The sequence below is a fragment of the Pelophylax lessonae genome (assembly GCF_965119305.1).
Source record: "Pelophylax lessonae genome assembly, chromosome: 9".
Lineage (NCBI taxonomy): Eukaryota > Metazoa > Chordata > Amphibia > Anura > Ranidae > Pelophylax > Pelophylax lessonae.
In genome coordinates this window covers 41563293-41582077 of record NC_138776.1, presented here as the reverse complement: position 1 = coordinate 41582077, position 18785 = coordinate 41563293, and the positions used below count along the sequence as shown (strand labels likewise).

Sequence of the window (18785 nt, the reverse complement as noted above, 5' to 3'; positions counted from 1 at the left end):
AATTACTTTCAATCTTTTAACTATTCACGCTCTCTGATACAGCCGTATTACGTATCACAGGTGTACATTGTCACGGGGAACCGAGAGAGAACAGTTGCAGTGCCGATATACATAGTGTACAGCCTTGGCATTATCCCAGGGCATTGATAAATATGACACATGATGATTGATGAATATGTCGCTGGCATGGAATCCAAAAAGGCTTTTCAATGATAAAATGTGTAACTTTTCTGACAAATGAAACTGTTGCTGTATATTGTGACATGTTATTGATACCTTTCTGTTCTTTGTTTTACACAGCTGACCTCTGGAGGGCGCCCACATTACTACGTGTCCTACAAGAGGGAACCGTTTTCACAGATGAAACTGCCAAAGTATGCTCTGCCAAAGGTACTGTGAGCACTGGAACATTTCCATATTACTAAATGACATTCAATGATCAATGCAATGTGTATTAAATGAATAGTTCACATTCCAAATAAGATTTTTCACTGTCATCAAAAAAAGGTAAAACTTTACAGCATTTAAATTGCTGAACAAAGTGGTTATTTGGAGCCTTTATAGGGTTTTTCTATAGTGGAGAGTGGATACTGCTACTTGTTGTACACTGTGAGGTTTCTCAACTCAGCTGCTTGTATCTTACAGCCCATTCACAAAATGAAGGCAATGGCGTAAAGCTTGTTTCGTGCCGCTTTAAGCAGCGGAGGGAATGCTGTGATTGAAGGAGAGGCCAGTCACATGACTCTAATAGGCCACTTGACCAAGTTTAACTCCCAGCTTTTTTTTTCGTTTTCCTTAATTTTATTAATGCTCCACTAGCTTCTGAGTCCAAAATCCATCAAAGCCAGCAGAGTGCCATGTACATCTATAGGGCAGATCAGTGTGTCTCATTGTTCATAGCTCTTTCTTTTTCTTGATGAGCGAGTTCACTTGGATTCAATTTTCGGCAGTCTGGCAAATTTAAAACTGGTGGACTAGATCTGCTTTACGATCGATAAAAGGTTTTTCTTTAATGCTGCCAATCTCTTCCAAGATATGTTAATCCTTAACATTAGTCTTTCACCTCTAATCTCTCAATTCAGCAATACATATAGCATTTTGATAGAACATTTCCATTTATTTTTCTTTTTGCGGAATTGTAGTGCCATCAAAGACATAAAATGGCCTTTCTATTGACCACAAAAAGATGGCATAAAAATTGCCTTGAATGAGCCCAACTGAAAAATATGCCCAGCAGATTTTAAAGCTGTTGCCATAGTTTTGATCCATTGTCGATTTGGTCTTTCAATAAACTCTATTGTTGTGTCTTTTTATTGCTCAGTTTTGTCTTCACAAATGACTAAATCTGGGTAATCTATTGAACTTGTGGGTGGTAGATTGCCGAGTTTCTTATGGTTACATTAACAATTGAGTACTGTCCATGATACTTTTTTTTAGTTGCACTAACATACAATTCTTCGAGACAAGCTTTTGGGGTATGTCCCCTTCTTCAAGGTCCCAGCAGTACAAATTCACAAAAGTTTCAGCAAAATGTTAAAGAAAACACAATCTCTTAAGGAAAAAAAAATAAAGGACAGCCAAACACGCACAAACAAGACATAGGGAGAGCTATAGACTGGGGGTGACAGTCACAGACTGGGTCGTGAAACTGTTGGATAATAAGTAAGAAAACCCATATCTAAATTCAGGTCTTCATCTTTTGTGTCTCAAATAGAACTATCATTCTTTTTTTTTTTTTTTTAACAATCAGGAGTGCTTTATTGAAAAAATAACAATACAGCATATAACAACAGAAACACAACCTGTACAACATGGTGTATTATTGCAAGAAGAGCAAGGGTAATCAACTATCATTCTTAGTTCAAAAGTTTTCCTTTCCTGAATAGTTCTGAAATTCCATTTAAGAATGAAGACATTGAGGTCTTCCATAGTGTGGTCCAGTTAAATGATGTCCCACAGGTGTGCAGAAACTATCTTCTTTATGTTCCTTAATAGTGTGTGCAAATTCATCCTTGTACGCAACATCTGTCTTGTTTCGCCAATGTAAGATCCTTTGCTACATCTTTTGCATTGGATGAGGTACACATTATTACTGGGGGTGCAGTTGTATGATTCTGGGATATTGAAGGTCCCTTTGTGTGTCTTCGACGCTTTTAGATGTATTGATCTGGTTTCCTAGTTTAAACCTATTTTTATTGCATGGGTTGCTTCCATTGATTGTGACTTCATAATCGTAATGAAGTTTCCTGCTGATTAGGTTATGTCTGAGGTTGGGTGGTTGAATGCTGGCATTGGGGGTTGTTGGAATATTCATTTCAGGGTTTCATCCTCTGTTTGGATGGGTTGAAAATCTTTAATTATCTTTAATTATCTTTCATATCCCTTCTAGTGCTGGATTATATGTGCTCACTAGAGGGACACAGTTATTTTTTTTTTTTGTATTTTAAGGCCGTGTTTATGCTGGTGAGGGTTTTGTCTTTGTATCCTTTCCTTTAGAAGGAGGCCGGTGTTCTGGGATGTTTATCTCTGTCTTCTGGGTCTAAACATATTTGGTGGTATCTGATGGCCTGGCTATGTACGATGGCCCATTTTGTGAGTTGGGGGTGAAAACTAAAACTGTGGAGATAGTTGCATCTGTAAGTAGGTTTTCTGTATATCGAAGTGTGAAGCTGGTCATCCCTGATGTATACAGTGGTGTCTAGAAAGTTGACATGTGTATTTAAAAAATATTTTTTTAGTTCGATTGATAGGTGAAAAGTGTTGAGGGCCCTTCTTCACTGTAAGGGCGGTGAGAATGTGGAACTCTCTTCCACAATTGGTGGTAGCTGCGGGGGGTATGGCTACTCTTAAAATACTCTTGGACGTGCATCTTACAGATCACACCATTCAGGGTTATGGGAAATGATCAGGTCACTGACACACACACACACAAACCTGCACAGGTTGAACTGGATGGAGTGATGTCTTTATTCAACCTCAGCTACTATGTAACTATGTAATGAGTAAAACTGTTTTAGATTTTCTTCACCTTCTATCCAAATGATAAAAATATCATCAATATAGCGATAATATCTGTATGGCTTTTGTTATATGCTGTTCAGGAATTTGTCCTCCAGGTCAGCCATAAATAAGTTTGCATATTGGGTGACATTTTACTTCCCATAGCGGTACCCATACACTGAAGATAGATGTCATTGTTGAAAGAGAAGTAGATGTGTGTAAAAATGAGTTCAATGAGCTGTGTAACATCCTCAGCAGTGTATTTGTGGTTTGGTGAGGATGATGAGAATCTGTGACATGCAGCCAACCCATCCTTGTGAAGAAGTTGCCATACAGAGATTTGACATCCATAGTGACTAGAAGTGTACTAGCTCATTATGAAATACTTACCTTAGAACCAAGCCCCCGCAGCGCCGCCCGCGCACCGCTGACAAGGCCAACATGTTTACCCATCTTCCTTCCAGGTTCGCGTCTTCCAGACATCTTATTGGCCAGACTTCCCTCCTGTGCATGTGAATGGGAGCTGCCGTTCACAGCACAGGGCTCTGAAGGAACGGCACGGGCAGCCATTCCTCAGAGCGCATGCGCCAGTGATTATCTCCTAAACAGTGTATGTTTAGGAGATATTTACAGTACCTATACAGTAGATAAGCCATATCATAGTCTTGCCTATAGGTACAAGTTACAGAGGAAGCTTTAGTTTCTCTTTAAAAATATTGAGTAGCCCAAACCTCGAGAGAAGATGCTGCATGCTGAAGGTCTTCTTATGAGGTCTGAGCTACTCAGCATTCTCCAAGATCTGCCTGGAAAGAGGATGACGATAACCTCATCCAGGTGCTGCGGGAGGTAGCCGTAGAAAATGACTGTAAGTATACGATCTAGGTTTTCCAAAACATTTTTTTTTGCATTTCTATCCGGTGTTTCAGGAAGAGGGAGGAGGCACATTGAATAAGTTTTCATTATCACTGAGGTGTGAGGTCAACTTTAACAGCCTGTGTTGATGGACTTTCGGGCTTGTGTTGATAATATTAGTTTGAGATGCTTCTGAGATCGTTCAAAATTCATTGACGGGTGCAGTTGATGTAATACTGACTTGAATTTGAGCTGCTTTAGGCTGGCTTTGTATCCCAATAGACTTGTATGAGAAGTCTAAACCCATTTCAATCAAAAAAAAGCCAGTCAACACATGCCCTTAGGCACCTAAACAGTTGAGTCATCTTTAAAGCGGAGCTTCACCCAAAAGAGGAATTGCGCTTAAAGGACCCCCCCGCTGTCACAGCCGGGTGCCTACAGATAAGATGCTGTGAACGGGGACAGAAGACAGAAGGTGAAAATGGCTGTGCACAGTGCTGGATCATGGGGCAGGTGAGTGTCTGTTTATTAAAACTCATCAGCTACAGTTTTTGGAGACTTGAGCCCCTCTTTAACAACAGGGGAGCACAAGTGGCTATACATGAATTAAAGTTGCCCCAAGTATGGTTGGTCTAAAGAAGACCTTGCATTTCGGCAAGGTCAACTTATTCAGTTTAAATCCCTTTATGTAACACTGCATAAAAGTGCAGAAACAACCATGGGATGGAAAAATTGGTAGATAATATACTCAGTTTTCCCCTACTTCCATAGTACAGAGGGTGATGTCAATCTCCTGCTGGCAGGAACCTTGAGAATATTAAGCATACCAAACCTGATGAGAAGATGCTGCATGCTAAAAGTCTTCTTCTGAGATCTAAGCTACTTAATGTTTTCCTCCAAAATTTTTTTATTGAATATTCAAAGAAAAACATACAGCTTATACATTGTTGGCTTCTTACATTTGATAACAGGAAAAGAAAGAAAGGCGTACTGTTACTAGTACAATAATGAACTACTAAGTACAATGCATCGAACGTAAACACAGGTATGTAAATTCAGTGCTAATAAAGCACTGTGTCTTCTGTGATAACATGAGTAACTAGTGAACTGAACATCAACATCCGGGGTAAACTGATATAGAGTGGTTTCAGCATATATGGATAAAGTTATATATTAAGTGGGTGTCTGAGGATAGAATCTGAAGGGGGTGAAGTATAAGTCTTCTTGTCTTGGTGGTATAGGTATGTGGAGTCAAGTTAATCGGTAGTCACTGATAGGGGGGAGATGGTATATAGAGTTATACAATTTACAGTGTAAGGCGGTTTAGAGTAAGCAGATTTAGCTGTATGATAGGAGGACATCGGTGGAGGAGGCTCGCGCTCCCCATCACAGGGGTGTCAGGCACGGGTCTCTCCAGTCAAGGTAGGAAGATCATAAAGGGAGAAGGAGGGAGGGGTGGGGATGATGGGTTATGATGGGAAGGATATGGGCGCGAGGGAGGAAATGTGGGGTGGTAGGGGGGTTGATGGGAGGAGTTAGGTAGATACGTGTCCCAGTCTCCGTGCCTCCCACGGGTATGATAAAAATTTGGGGTGGGATGGGGGACATTTGGGTAAGGCTCTGGAGGCGGCAGTTGAGATCAAGTAGCTATGAGGCGTATTGGTAGAAGAGGAGAGGGTAGGGTCCCCCCACTCTCATCCCTTGTATAGGGGTGGGAGGGTCCCTGTATATTGGTTAAAACAAGCAGAGAGACTATGTCTTCTAGTCCCCTTCTCTTGTGATTTGTAGGTAAGTATTACCAGAGGGAAGTGGTGAAACATGGTTTCAGTCATTATGTAAGCTTAGTTTGGATTTTGCATGTGGTCCAATAGACATTAACTGGTAAGCTGTAGGTAAGTGGAGGATGTAGTGAATAATATCCATTGGTCCCAAGTACGGGCATGTCTATCAGTTGAATCTCTTGAGATCGAGATCAGTTCTTCCAGTTCTTCCATTTTCATAATTTTATTAATTTTATTCAGCCATTCTAGGATGGTTGGAGGGGTCTGTGATTTCCAATGAATGGGGATGCAGGATTTGGCTGCATTGATTAGGTGTGGAGTCAGAGTTTTTCTATATCTATGGGAAGGGAGGTCAGATAAATGGAGTAGATATATTGCTGGGGAAAATTCAAATTGTGTGTCTGTAATTTTAAGGATTAAATCATGCACCTGTTTCCAGTATGGCTGTATCTTGGGGCATGACCAGAACAGATGCAGGAGGGTACCAGAGTCCTTGTGGCATCTCCAGCAGACTGAAGGAATGTCAGGGTAGATTTTATGTAAAATGTGTGGAGTCTTGTACTATCTGGTCATTATTTTGTAGCAATTTTCCTGTAGGGAAACGTTCAATCAGCTTTTATGGGTGACGTTACATATGTTTTCCCATTGTTGTTCTGATAGGTTCAGGTTGAGATCTGTTTCCCATGCAGAGATGATCTTATTTGACAATAGTGGTGTGTTGGTAAAGAGCATGTTGTAGGCCTCCCATAGTGTGACAGGTGATATGTCAGGTGTATTATTGTCTGAAAAAAAGGTCAAGATTTCCTTTTGGATAGATTGGATGTCAGGAACTGCAGTTAGGAGTGAGGAGTCTAATCTCCATGACTTTGATTGTGTATTGGTGGCTGGAATGGATAATGTTAATGTAATGGGATGATGATCTGAGAGTAGCATTGGTTCGATCGTTGCTTTTTTTATGAGGGGTAAGTCCTTCTGGGAGAGGAAGAGATAATCAATCCTTGAATATCTGTTGTGTGGAGTGGAGAAAAAGGTGTAGTCTTTGTCAGAGGGGTGTAAGGTTCGCCAAGAGTCGTGAAGGAGCAAGTTTCGGAGTTGCAAATTGATCTGTTTCAACGCTCTGTACGGAAGAGAGGTTGTGCTGGAGGAGGTGTCAAGGATCGGACATAGGGCAATATTGAAATCGCCTCCTAGGATGGTAATGCCGGATTGGAATTCTGTTAATGTATGAGATATTTTCCTAAAAAAGGGTACTTGGGCAGAGTTAGGGCTGTAGATGTTTGCCAGTGTGACAGTTTTTTGTGCTATTAGACCTTTTATGAATAAGAATCTACCTTCCGGGTCCGTTATGGAGTCTTGTAATGTCCATTTTACATGTTTGGATATGAGGTACCTTTAGTTTTTGCTAATGGGTTAGTCGCATGGTAGACAGTGGGGTACAGTCAACTTGAGAGTTTGGGTGTGTCTCGGGATCGGAAATGTGTCTCTTGTAGGTAGACTATATCATCCTTAAGTCTATGCATCAAGTCCAGGAGTTGGCTTCGTTTTTCAGGAATATTCAATCCCTTGATGTTTAACGAAACTATTTTCAGGGGAGTATAGTTGTTGCAGGGGTGGGATTGCGGCATGTTTGGTTTCAGGTCAAGTGCTACAACTCAGAGATGGTAGTAATCATAATGCTTTGGGTAAGAGGACGGGGACTGGGACACGCGGGAAAGGGGGGGGGGGATGGGAAAGGGAGCAAGGGAAGGAAAGGGCTTCTTGGAAGAAAAGTGGGGCAAGGGAGGGATGTGTGAAAAGGGAGAGTTGGAGTGGAGAGGATGGAATAGGGAGGGTGATGAATACCGAAGCTAGGGGAGAGTTGTAGAGTCTTCCCTAGAAGTATTTACAAAGAACGGTAGAGGTCGGCAAGAGAGCAGTGGTGCCGCTCCTGCCTCTTGGAGGAGAGGGTGGCGGTTGAGTGAGACGGGGGAGTGGGTGGGTCCCGGAATGGAGGATCGACATGTAGGTGAGCAGTAACCGGTAGCTGCTCGAAGTGAGTGGTATGGGAGCTGTTTGTGGAGTCAGGTTTCTACTAAGGAGTGTCAGTTAAATAGCATGGAGCCATAGGTATAGGGTAAAGGAGTATGTTAGAAAATAGGAGAGGATCTTGAAGATTACTTTCAAGTCTGTTAATGTTTTCATAGTTTGTGAACTATGTCATCAGTGCAGGAGATGATTAGGTAATAGGAGAAATCTTTCAATCAGTGGGGTTTGTTATAATGTAGAGTAGGAAGGGAGAGGTAGAACGTCAGATGCAGTTGGTTCGTCTGTAAGAGGTAGGTGAGGGAGGTCTTTGGTCGGTCAGTTTAGTAGCGTCAAAAGGCTAGTAGTATAGGTTTGGAGTGCAGGGAGTGAGGGGGAAGTATGGACAGTCAGATTGCATCTAGGAGCATAGTAGCGGTGTAAGATACATTATAAAAAGGGGGAGAGAATCATGTGGATGGCATACAAGCAGGCATAGGCACTTAATATGTCACTTATAAACAAATAAACAAAGGAGGGAAGAAGGCCAGCCCCACGGGTTCCCCCAGCCTCAGGTATCAATCATAAAAGATCGAACGGTGGTCTATGAGAATTTGGCTGTAATCTCGTCTAAATAGTTTATGGATAAAAGTAAGAGGCAAGTTTTTTCTCCCCTCTCCCTCCACCGTCACCTCAAAAAGAGAACTATATGGATGTAATAATGCGTCTAGGGCCAAAAAGAGAGGCCACAGGGGGAGCATGGATGGCAAGCAAGGTAATTGGGGGCGTCTGTGGCCCCGGGGAGCTGGCAGTCTCCTCTATGTTATGGATATTGACACATAACATAAGTGACGTGTATGTCAAAAAGCAATTGTTCGGTATCTCGGAAATTGTTATCTAAAAGCAGCTAACCTAAGAATTTCTGAATATAAACAAGGTATAATATGGGGTATAATATGGGTAGAGGATTTGTGGTCCATCAAGAGAGATATAGGTAAGGTGTTTGAGTCTTCCTTAGGACTAGAATATCATGGGTTTTCAGACAACAGTGAAACGCATGAGTAGACAGGGAGCAAAAATGGTATAATGTTTAGTCCAAGTTATTTCGCATAGGTGGTTAACTGAGCTAACTGGATAACTAAGCAGAAGGTGGAGTGTGTAGTACAAGTTTAGGGAATCATGTCTGAGAAGGACTTGGTAATTTGAAAAAGAAAAAAAAAAAAGTGGGAAAGATCATGAAGTACGTTACCACCTATGAAGTGCGGGGAAGTTCAAGTCAGGGAGCTGTCCGAATTGCATCTGTGCGGAGAAGGGAGGGTGATGTTTCATGGGGTGAAGAGAGTTTCAGGAAGAAATTTGACTGTTGTATTTCTCAATCAAGGGCGATCATGGATCTTCACCGCAGATTGATGAGATTTCTTCAGTTCTAAGCGCAGTTTTTCATTTATGTTCTGTGTGCGACATCTGTCAAGAGAGGGGAAAGAAAGAAAAGAAAAAAAAAAAGAGGAGAAGGGGATGGGGGGTATTAGAGGGAAAAGAGAAGTTGTCCAGTTAGGAACGTGGAGCTTTACGCAGGTTGGAGATTAGTCTGCTCCCTCTTGGCGTGGTCTCCTGTGGACAGGTGATGCTGTTGGGCTTACATTCCTGGTAGGCCGGGGATTAGATGATGAGGAGTTTCTAGGCGAGATGGATCTCCGACGTCGGATGTGGAATTCGTCCCGTTCAGGGATGGTGTCCATAGACGTGGCTCTTCCCAGGTGAGGGGGGGCGGAAACTCCTATACCAGTCAGGCACTTCGACGGGTGGGATGTTCAAGGTGTTGCAGAAGGAGGTCAGATCTTCCGGGACTCGGAGGTTTGCAGTGCGTCCGTGGGAAGATGCAGAAAGACAGAATGGGAATTTCCATCTGTATTGGATATCCCTGCTGCGCAGAAGTTCTAGTAGAGGGCGGAGATCTCTTCTTTGCTGAAGTGTTATGGGCGACAGATCCTGAAAAATTTTAATTTCAGTTCCGTGGTATAAAATATTGTGACGGTCTCTGGCTTTCCTGAGGATGTCTTCTTTTATTTTAAAACTCACGATGCAGCATATAACATCCCTAGGAGGATCGGTGTCTCTGGCTCTTGGTCTTAATGCTCTATGAATGCGTTCAAATTCAATTGGCGTTTCGGGAGGTCTACCCATTATATCATTGAAAATCAGCAAGGTTGTTTTGGCAATATTGCTTGGCTCCACAGTTTCTGGCAGGCCTCTTATTCTGATGTTGTGGCGTCTGCCTCGGTTGTCCAAGTCTTCCAGGTGCCTCTGAAGCTCTCTCATTTGGGATGAATGCGCTCTAGTCATGGTGTGAAGGGCTTGGATGGATTCTTCCTGGACATTGGATCTATCTTCAATCTCCTCAATCCTCATAGTGATGGCTTATACATCTCTCCTTAGCTCTGCAATGGATGTGGCTAATGTGGCTTTGATATCCTCTTTGATATCATTTGCTACCGCTCTGAGGTCTTGCATGCTGATGGTTTGTTGTGGGGCTGTAGGTGGAGGGTCGGATGGCTGGGATGTGGGATGGATGGGTTCTTTTTCAGCAGAGTGCGCAGCGGTCGCGCCGCGGGTGACCTCCGTGTAGGCCCGAGATGAAGCCGGGGGCTCGCGTACCGGTTGCCGGAAGAGATCCGGTATGCTTCGGCTCGCTTGCATGGCGGGGTCGCGCGGGGAGCGGGATCTCGACGGCGACGAACTGGCTGATGATTTTCCCATACTGTGGGGTAATGTGCTGGCTGGCGGTTGTGCTTATTCAGGGGCTTTTGTCTTCCTCGGTCCGGGAGCAGAGATTCACGCGGCCATCTCAGTCAGATGCCAGGCCACGCCCCCTACTTAATGTTTTCCAATGGCACTTTTCCACTGCATGGAACCGAACGGTTTGGCTCGCTTTTGTGCTTTTCCACTGCTGGTACTGCATGGTACGGTGGCGCTTTTCCACTGCATGGAACCGAACGGTACGGCTCTCAAAAACAGTACCACCTTGATTGTGGTTCCAAGAGGTACCATACCCGGTACCATATCCCACAATCCTTTGCATGCAGTCACTACTAGCCACTGATTGGTCAGAGAATCCCACCCACCCCGTTGTTATCCCACCCACTTAACTTTAGTACTACTTTAGTGGAAAAGCAAACCATACCGTACCGTATCGAACCGTTCCAACACCGTACCATGCGGTACCAGCAGTGGAAAAGCAAACCGGGCCAAGCAGGGCCGAGTAGAGCCGAGCCGGTACTTGCAGTGGAAAAGTGCCACAAGATCTGCCTGCATAGAGGATAATTGCCCAGGTGCTGAGGAAGGAAGCCGTAGAAAGGTAAGTATATGATTTAGCTTTTCCAACACAGATTTAGTTTTTTTTTTGCAATTCCATTCAGTGTTTCATGAAGAGGAAGGAGAGATATTGAATACGTCTACCTTGTCACTGAGGTGCAAGGTCAACTTTTTTTTTTTTTGAAAATTATTTTTATTCGTTTTTTGAAAAAACGTACAAAAACAGAGCCGTTGGGCATACCCTGGCTCAAGACAATACAAAAGGAACAAACATAACAAGTACAATTATAATAAAACAAAAGAAAACCCTGAACAAGGCTGCAACCATAGTCTATGTAAAATCATGCTTCGCCAGTGAAAGGCAATGTCTGATGGAAAAGTCTGGTCACTGTGGAACACCTTAGGACACGAGAAAGGCGGCACAGGCCCACTCCCTCCCAACAAGAACAGAATGAGCAGATATTAGGGCTGTGGAATTACATCATCCGAGCGTTCACCATCATTAGTAGTTTCCTTTGCCTCTAACCATATGCTCCAAACCTTCATGAATTTCTGAGGGCAACCTCTGCTAGTATAAGCCCCTTTGTATAGAGGGATAACAGAGTTCACCAAAGCCTTCCATGAGGAAAGGGTGGGCGCATCAGGTTTCCGCCATCTGAGAACCACCAGTTTCCTTGCATAGAACAACAAGAGACCTAGTAAAGTACGGGTCGCCACAGAATGGGCCAGAGCATTTACAAGTCCCAGGATGCAAAACTCAAGTTTGGGAGGCACACGGATGGCGGTCACTCAATCTATAAGGTTCAAAACTTCCAGTCTAGTACGCCAACAGAGATGGACAGTGCCAAATCATATGCGTATATGTGGGGGCATCAGCACAGCAGCACCAGCAAGTCACAGGGGTACCAGGGAAGGCTCTACTCAGTCTAGTTGGTGTCAGATGAAACCTATGTAATATTTTAAACTGCACTAAGCGATCCCTGGCAGCCACGAGGTGTCGAAAGGGGTAATCCCAGACATCCTCCCAATCCTCCGTGTCTTGTTCAGGGGCCTCCGCTACCCAAAAGGCCTGCAGAGCCTCCAGACCAGAATGTTCACTGGGGAGCAGGGTACTATAAATGGTAGAGAGGGTTTTTTTCAGCGTCTCAGTAAAATCAGTGGGGGAGTCGCAGAATTGCATGTGAAATGCGTGTCGAAGCTGTAGGTACCGAAAAAAACATGAGTTGGGCAAAGAGAATCTGGCCTTCAGCTAGTCAAACGTCAGGAGCGTCTCTCCCTGACAAATATGGGACAAGTAGAGGACTCCCCTGGTGGCCCACACAGAGGGATCTGGAATGGAATAAAACTCAGACAATTCCGGATTCATCCATAATGGGGAAGGTCAACTTTAACGACTTGTGTTGACAGGCTTTGGGTTTGTGTTGACGATATCAGTTTGAGATGCTTTGAGATCATTGAGGATTCATTGGCAGGTGCAGTTGACTTACTTATGACTTGAATTTGACCTGCCTTAACCTGGCTTTTGCATCACCATAGACTTGTATATGAATGCAAAACCTTTTTGAAGCAAAATGAAAAAAGCCTGTCAACACAGGCCTACATCCACTTAAGCAATATTGCTAAATTGAGAAATTTTTAATAATGGAGGACATGTCGCCTTTCTGACACCCTTACACTTTATCCATGTAAAGTAATGACTTCCATTAATAACTTTAATAATCAGTTCTTAAAAAGGCACAGAGGAAATACGGTCAGCAAAATTATAGGGCATCTGTTAAGAGCTTAAAACACTCTCCAACATTATTGCAAGTAAGTTTGCGAAATTGGTTGTTTGGCTGAGTAAGTACTGCATGTACTACATAAATTACAATTTAAAGTGTAAAAAAAAATAGAAGCCTGTAATTATTTTACCGTCAGCTACGTCAGCAGGCTAGGTATCACAAGAGCAACACAGAGGAAATTGTTTAAGGGAATGTCTGTCCGCAGCCAGTATCCTAGTTTTGGGTGAAACACGCCATGTTCAATAAACTTCTATCTTTATGTAATTCTCAAGGACTCCAGAGGGGAGATCCGGGGGACGGCAACTTATCCAGCTTTATCCAGAGTGATGGTTTCATGATTTCCCGCTGCAGGCTGTGCAGGAATAAATATAGATGCCAGCAGTAGCAGGGTGACACCATTTCTGAGAAGAACACCAAGCGAGATGTGTTACAGCTAAGTGGAGGGGGAAATGTGTTTACAAGATGTGCAAGATGTTAGCAGGTGATCAAAATGATCAAATCATCTAAATAAAGAAATATTCATTTTTATTTATCACAGGTAGCATTGTCAATTGACGCAGTGCCTTACATAAATAATGTACATTCACATCGGTCCCTGCCCTCAGGAGCTTATGACCTAAGTGTAGCACTGCCCCCTTGAGGACTGCTGGATTGTTCACCTTGGAAACCCCCTGGGTTACTGTTAGCAACTGCAGCATGCACAATTTAACTCTTTACTCTCTGGCTCAGTCAATGAACAGTCTAGGGGATGTAGCTGTTTTTGTCGTTTTATTTAACCGCTTCCATACAGAGCAGTTTGACACCCTTCCTGCCCAGACCAATTTTCAGCTTTCAGCACTCTCACACTTTGAATGACAATTGCTCAGTCATGCTACACTGTAACCAAACAAAATTTTTATCATTTTTTTCACACAAATAGAGCTTTCTTTTGGTGGTATTTGATCACAACTGGGGTTTTTTTTTTCGTGATATATGCAAAAAAAGAGCAAAATTTTTGAAAAAAAAACACTTTTTTTTAGTTTCAATTATGAAATTTTGCAAAAAATAAATTTTTCTTCATACATTTGGGCCAAAATGTATACTGCTACATGTCTCTGGTAAAATTAACACAAATTAGTGTATATTATTTAGTCTGTGTGAAAGTTATTGAGTCTAGAAGCTATGGTACCAATTACTGAAAATTGATCACACCAGATGTACTGACTGCCTATCTCCTTTCTTGAGGCCCTGAAATGTCAGGACAGTACAAATACCCCCCAAATTACCCCTTTTTGTAAAGTAGACAGTCCAAGGTATTTAGTAAGAGGCATGGTGAGTTTTTTGAAGTTGTAATTTTTTCCCACAATTCTTGGGAAAATGAAGAAAATTTTTTTTTTCTTTTTTTTCCCACAAAGTTGTCAATTTATAAGCTATTTCTAACACATAGCATGTACACAGCAAAAATTACACCCAAAAATACATTCTGCTACTCCTCCTGAGTATGGCGATACCACATGTGTGAGACTTTTACACAGCCTGGCCACAAAAAGAGACTCCACGTCCAAGAAGCACATTCAGGCGTTCTAGGAGCATAAATACACATAAAACTTTCTTACTACCTATCACACTTTTCAAGGCCCTAGAGCACCAATACAATGGAAAAGTCCACAAAATGACCCCATTTTGGAAAGCAAACACTCCAACGTATATTCTATGAGGCATTATGGGTCGTTTGAACATATCATTTTTTTCCACAGGTTTTTGGAAAATGTGGGAAAAAAATGAAAACTTTTTTTTTTTACACAAAGTTGTCAATTTATAGGATATTCCTAACACATAGCATGTACACAGCAAAAATGACACCCCAAAATACATTCTGCCACTCCTCCTGAGTATGGCAATACCACATGTGTGAGACTTTTTCACAGCCTAGCCATATAGAGGGGCCTAACATCCAAGGCGCACCATCATGCATCCTAGCCACTTGCCTAGGCCTATTTTTGACATTTGGTGTTTACAAGCTAAAATCAGTTGTTTTGCTAGAAAACTGCTTAGAACCCCCAAACATTATATATATTTTTTTTAACAGAGACCCTAGAGAATAAAATGGAGATTATTGCAATATTTTTTATCACACCGTATTTGCGTAGCGGTCTTCCAAACGCAATTTTTTTGGAAAAAATTCACTTTTTTTAATTAAAAAATAAGAAACCAGTAAAGTTAGCTCAATTTTTTTCCATAATGTGAAAGATAATGTTACGCCGAGTAAATAGATACCCAACATGTCATGTTTCAAAATTGCGCACGCTCACGGAATGGTGACAAACTTTGGTACTTAAAAATCCCCATAGGCGACAATTTAAAAATTTCTACAGGTTGCCATCTTTGAGTTACAGAGGAGGTCTAGGGCTCAAATTATTCCCCTTGCTCTAACGATCGCGGTGATACCTCACATGTGTGGTTTGAACACCGTTTACATATGTGGGCGGGGTTTCTGTATGCATTCGCTTCTGCGCGCGAGCTAACGGGGACAGGGCGCTTTAATTTTTTTTTTTACTATTTATTTTATTTATTATTTTTTATTTTTACACCGTTTAAAAAAAAAAAAAAAAAAAAATTATAATTTTTATTTCTATTAAAAGAAATGTAAATATTCCTTGTAATAGAAATAGACACGACAGGACCTCTTTTTTGTGAGATCTGGGGTCAAAAAGTCCTCAGATCTCACAAGTACACTAAAAGATAGAAAAAAAAAAATAATAATAATTATAATATTAAATGAAAAAAAAAAAAAAAGGACCTTTAAACCGGTTGCTAGGCAACAACATTTTCCGTAGCTCCGGTCCTCCAAGACCATAGAGTCAAGTGAGGGCAAGATTGCCCTCACTCGACATCCTGTCTGTGAGGATTCGGGACCGGATCGTTTTCCCCGCTGCTGGCGGGTCCGGTAAGCGGGGAAAAGGACCGGAACGCGTCGGGAGGGGGGGAGGGCGCCTCTTCCGCCATCCCGGAAGGGTGATCCCACGGCGAATCCGCCACTGGGACCACCCTTATCGGAAAGCCAACCGTCCACCGTTTAAAAAAATACCAGGGTTATGGCAGCTATCTGCTGCCATAACACCGGTATTTAGGTTTAAACGGAGGACGTATATAAACCTTTTTGGACTTGGACATGGTGGCTGTATGAAGGGTGACAGGTACTCGGGTACTTTGTTGGGCAGGTGAGAGGTACTCTGGTACTGATGAGCAGGTGGCAGGTACTCGGGTACTCCGATAGGCAGGTGACAGGTACTCGGGTACTCTGATGGGCAGGTGACAGGCAGGTGATAGGTACTGATGAGTAGTACTGATACTGATAGGTGATACTGTACTGATGGGTACTGATGATCAGTACTGATACGTGATAGGTACTGATGAGTACTGATGAGTAGTGATGGGTACTGATGAGCAGGCGGCAAGTACTTGGGTACTTCAGGCGTCAGGTACTCTGATGAGCAGGTGGAAGGTACTCGGGTACTCTGATGGGTAGGCGACAGGTACTCAGGTACTCTGATGACGGGTACTCCGTTGACAGGTACTCAAAGTACCCGAGTACCTGTCATCAGAGTACCCGAGTACCTGTCATCAGAGTACCCGAGTACCCGTCATCAGAGTACCCGAGTACCTGTCATCAGAGTACCCGAGTACCCGTCATCAGAGTACCCAAGTACCTGTCATCAGAGTACCCGAGTACCTGTCATCAGAGTACCTGAGTACCCGTCATCAGAGTACCCGAGTACCCGTCATCAGAGTACCCGAGTACCCGTCATCAGAGTACCCGAGTACCTGTCATCAGAGTACCCGAGTACCTGTCATCAGAGTACCCGAGTACCCGTCATCAGAGTACCCGAGTACCCGTCATCAGAGTACCCGAGTACCCGTCATCAGAGTACCCGAGTACCTGTCATCAGAGTACCCGAGTACCCGTCAGAGTACCCGTCATCAGAGTACCCGAATACCTGTCACCAGCCCATCAGAGTACCCAAGTACCTGTCATCAGAGTACCCGAGTACCTGTCATCAGAGTACCCGAGTACCTGTCATCTGAGTACCTGATGGGCTGGTGACAGGTACTCGGGTACTTTGATATGTTAGTGACAGGTGCTCTTTATTGGGGGGGGGCAATCAGTGTGTTTGGGGTGCACTGTAGTTGGTAACTAGCTGTTACCACACTCTCTTCCTCACACAGGATCAGTGTGTGAGGAGGAGAACACGGTGACAGCTAGTTACCGTGTTCTCTGTTGACATTTGTGACCGGCTGTGATTGGACACAGCCGGTCACGTGGTAAAGAGCCAATTTCATTGGCTCTTTACCTAGATCGGGGATCGACTCTGTCCGAGGGACGAGCCTCGTCCCCGATCGCTGCTCTGCGCGCCCCCGGGGGCGCGCATTGCAGAGAGAACGAGCGGCTCGTGCTGGAGCCGCTCATGTGATCGGCTGTGATTGACACAGCCGATCACGTGGTAAACAGCCAATTTCTATTGGCTGTTTACCTTGATCAGGGATGGGCTATGTCCGAGGGACGAGCCTCATCCCTGATCGCGCCGCTGCGCGCCGCCGGGGGCGCGCAGTAGCAGCTAGAACGGGCCGACATCATATGACGGCGGCCCGGATCTAGACAACCACTTTGCCGACGTCATTTTACATGACTCGGTATGGAAGTGGTTAAATTAGGGATGGGAGAAGGGAAGAGTGGGATACTCCAACTCAAACTATTCACGATAGATGAGGACTCTTGTCTGAAGATGCAGCCAGGCTGCTGATTCACTTTGCCACTTAGATGAATTTAGGATTACTTGTTAGGATGAATTATATTAGGAATACACCTCTAGTACCCCCTTTCACTCCACCTGCTGACACCGTCCTCTAAATATCCTACACCGGGGTGGCCCTCCTCAGGTCAGGCCCCTAGACACAATCCCCTGTACTCCCGATACTGTTTTTCGAGGGTCTCCAGTGCCTCTACCCCTTCAGTCAGCTCTCATGGACCTCTGGGTTCAGCTCCTTCCTTCCTGGTCCCCAGACCGACCACCTGTGACCGCATGCCACTGCTACAGAGGAGGAGGCAGCCATCACCCTCCCTCCGGGACTTTGCTCGCCAGCCAAAGACTCCACAGCACATGTGCTCCTGGCTTGTGTACCGCACCCCACAATGCACTATCAGTCTATTCCAATCAATAGGGCTGTATCAAAGTCTGTGTACCCATTGGTCAGATTTCCTCCACTGTCCAATATGCCTCCCTATTGGACCAGTGGCGATACTCCCCAGACCAGATGAATCACAAACTGAGCACTATGAGCAGACCTAACTCACAGATCCTGCTCTCTGGTAGGCAGAAAGCAATATCGATTTGCCTGCTATTCCTCTGATAGGCAGACAGAGCCAAAAACTATACTCACTCTCTAGCACCTACCTAGAAGGGCGCTACATAAGGTTCCCAACTCACATTTATAAATAAACATACAATTTAGACAGAAGCCAAATATAGAAACAAAATTAAAAAATCGTCTGCGCTACCAAAAACAAACTACTAAGTGAAAAAAAAAAATATTTGCAAATATTAATACATATATGCTGGTTGCAGCAGCTAGTGTTGTGTGTTCCCACACCAAATAAAAGTCTGTAAGGCTTCTTGCGCACTTTTTTTTTTTCACTGATACGGATGACACTTGTGTCATCTGGTCCGTATGCGGATGATATGCGGACATAATGTATGTCTATGGTGATTGCGGATGTCAGCGGATGACACCGCTGACATGCGATTTTGCTTCCTTTCCGTTTTTTAAACTGAAGAAAAATAGGGTTCTGTTCCGTTCCAAAAAAGGGAACAGAACTGAAAGGACGCAAATCTGATGTCAGCGGATGGTCATCCGCTGACATGCGCAATCCCATTGACATGCATTATGTCCGTATATCACCCGCAAACGGATGGGGTGATATACGGACATACGTAGCGCCCGTGTGAAAGGGGCCTAATATGAAAAAAACACGCAACCAATAAATTAATAATCAAACATACATAAAATCTATATTCTTCTT

General features: G+C 43.5%; 1 protein-coding gene across 7 annotated transcripts in view; it reads left to right on the top strand.

The window, feature by feature from the left end:
• Window positions 1-18785, top strand: part of SORCS1 (sortilin related VPS10 domain containing receptor 1) — a 1084285-nt gene that overhangs the window by 746991 nt on the left and 318509 nt on the right. For all 7 annotated transcript variants that reach the window (XM_082267343.1, XM_082267340.1, XM_082267339.1 and 4 more), the window contains one exon: window positions 301-390. In XM_082267343.1, coding sequence (XP_082123469.1) covers window positions 301-390 — 90 coding nt within the window. The remainder of the gene's footprint in view (window positions 1-300; window positions 391-18785) is intronic.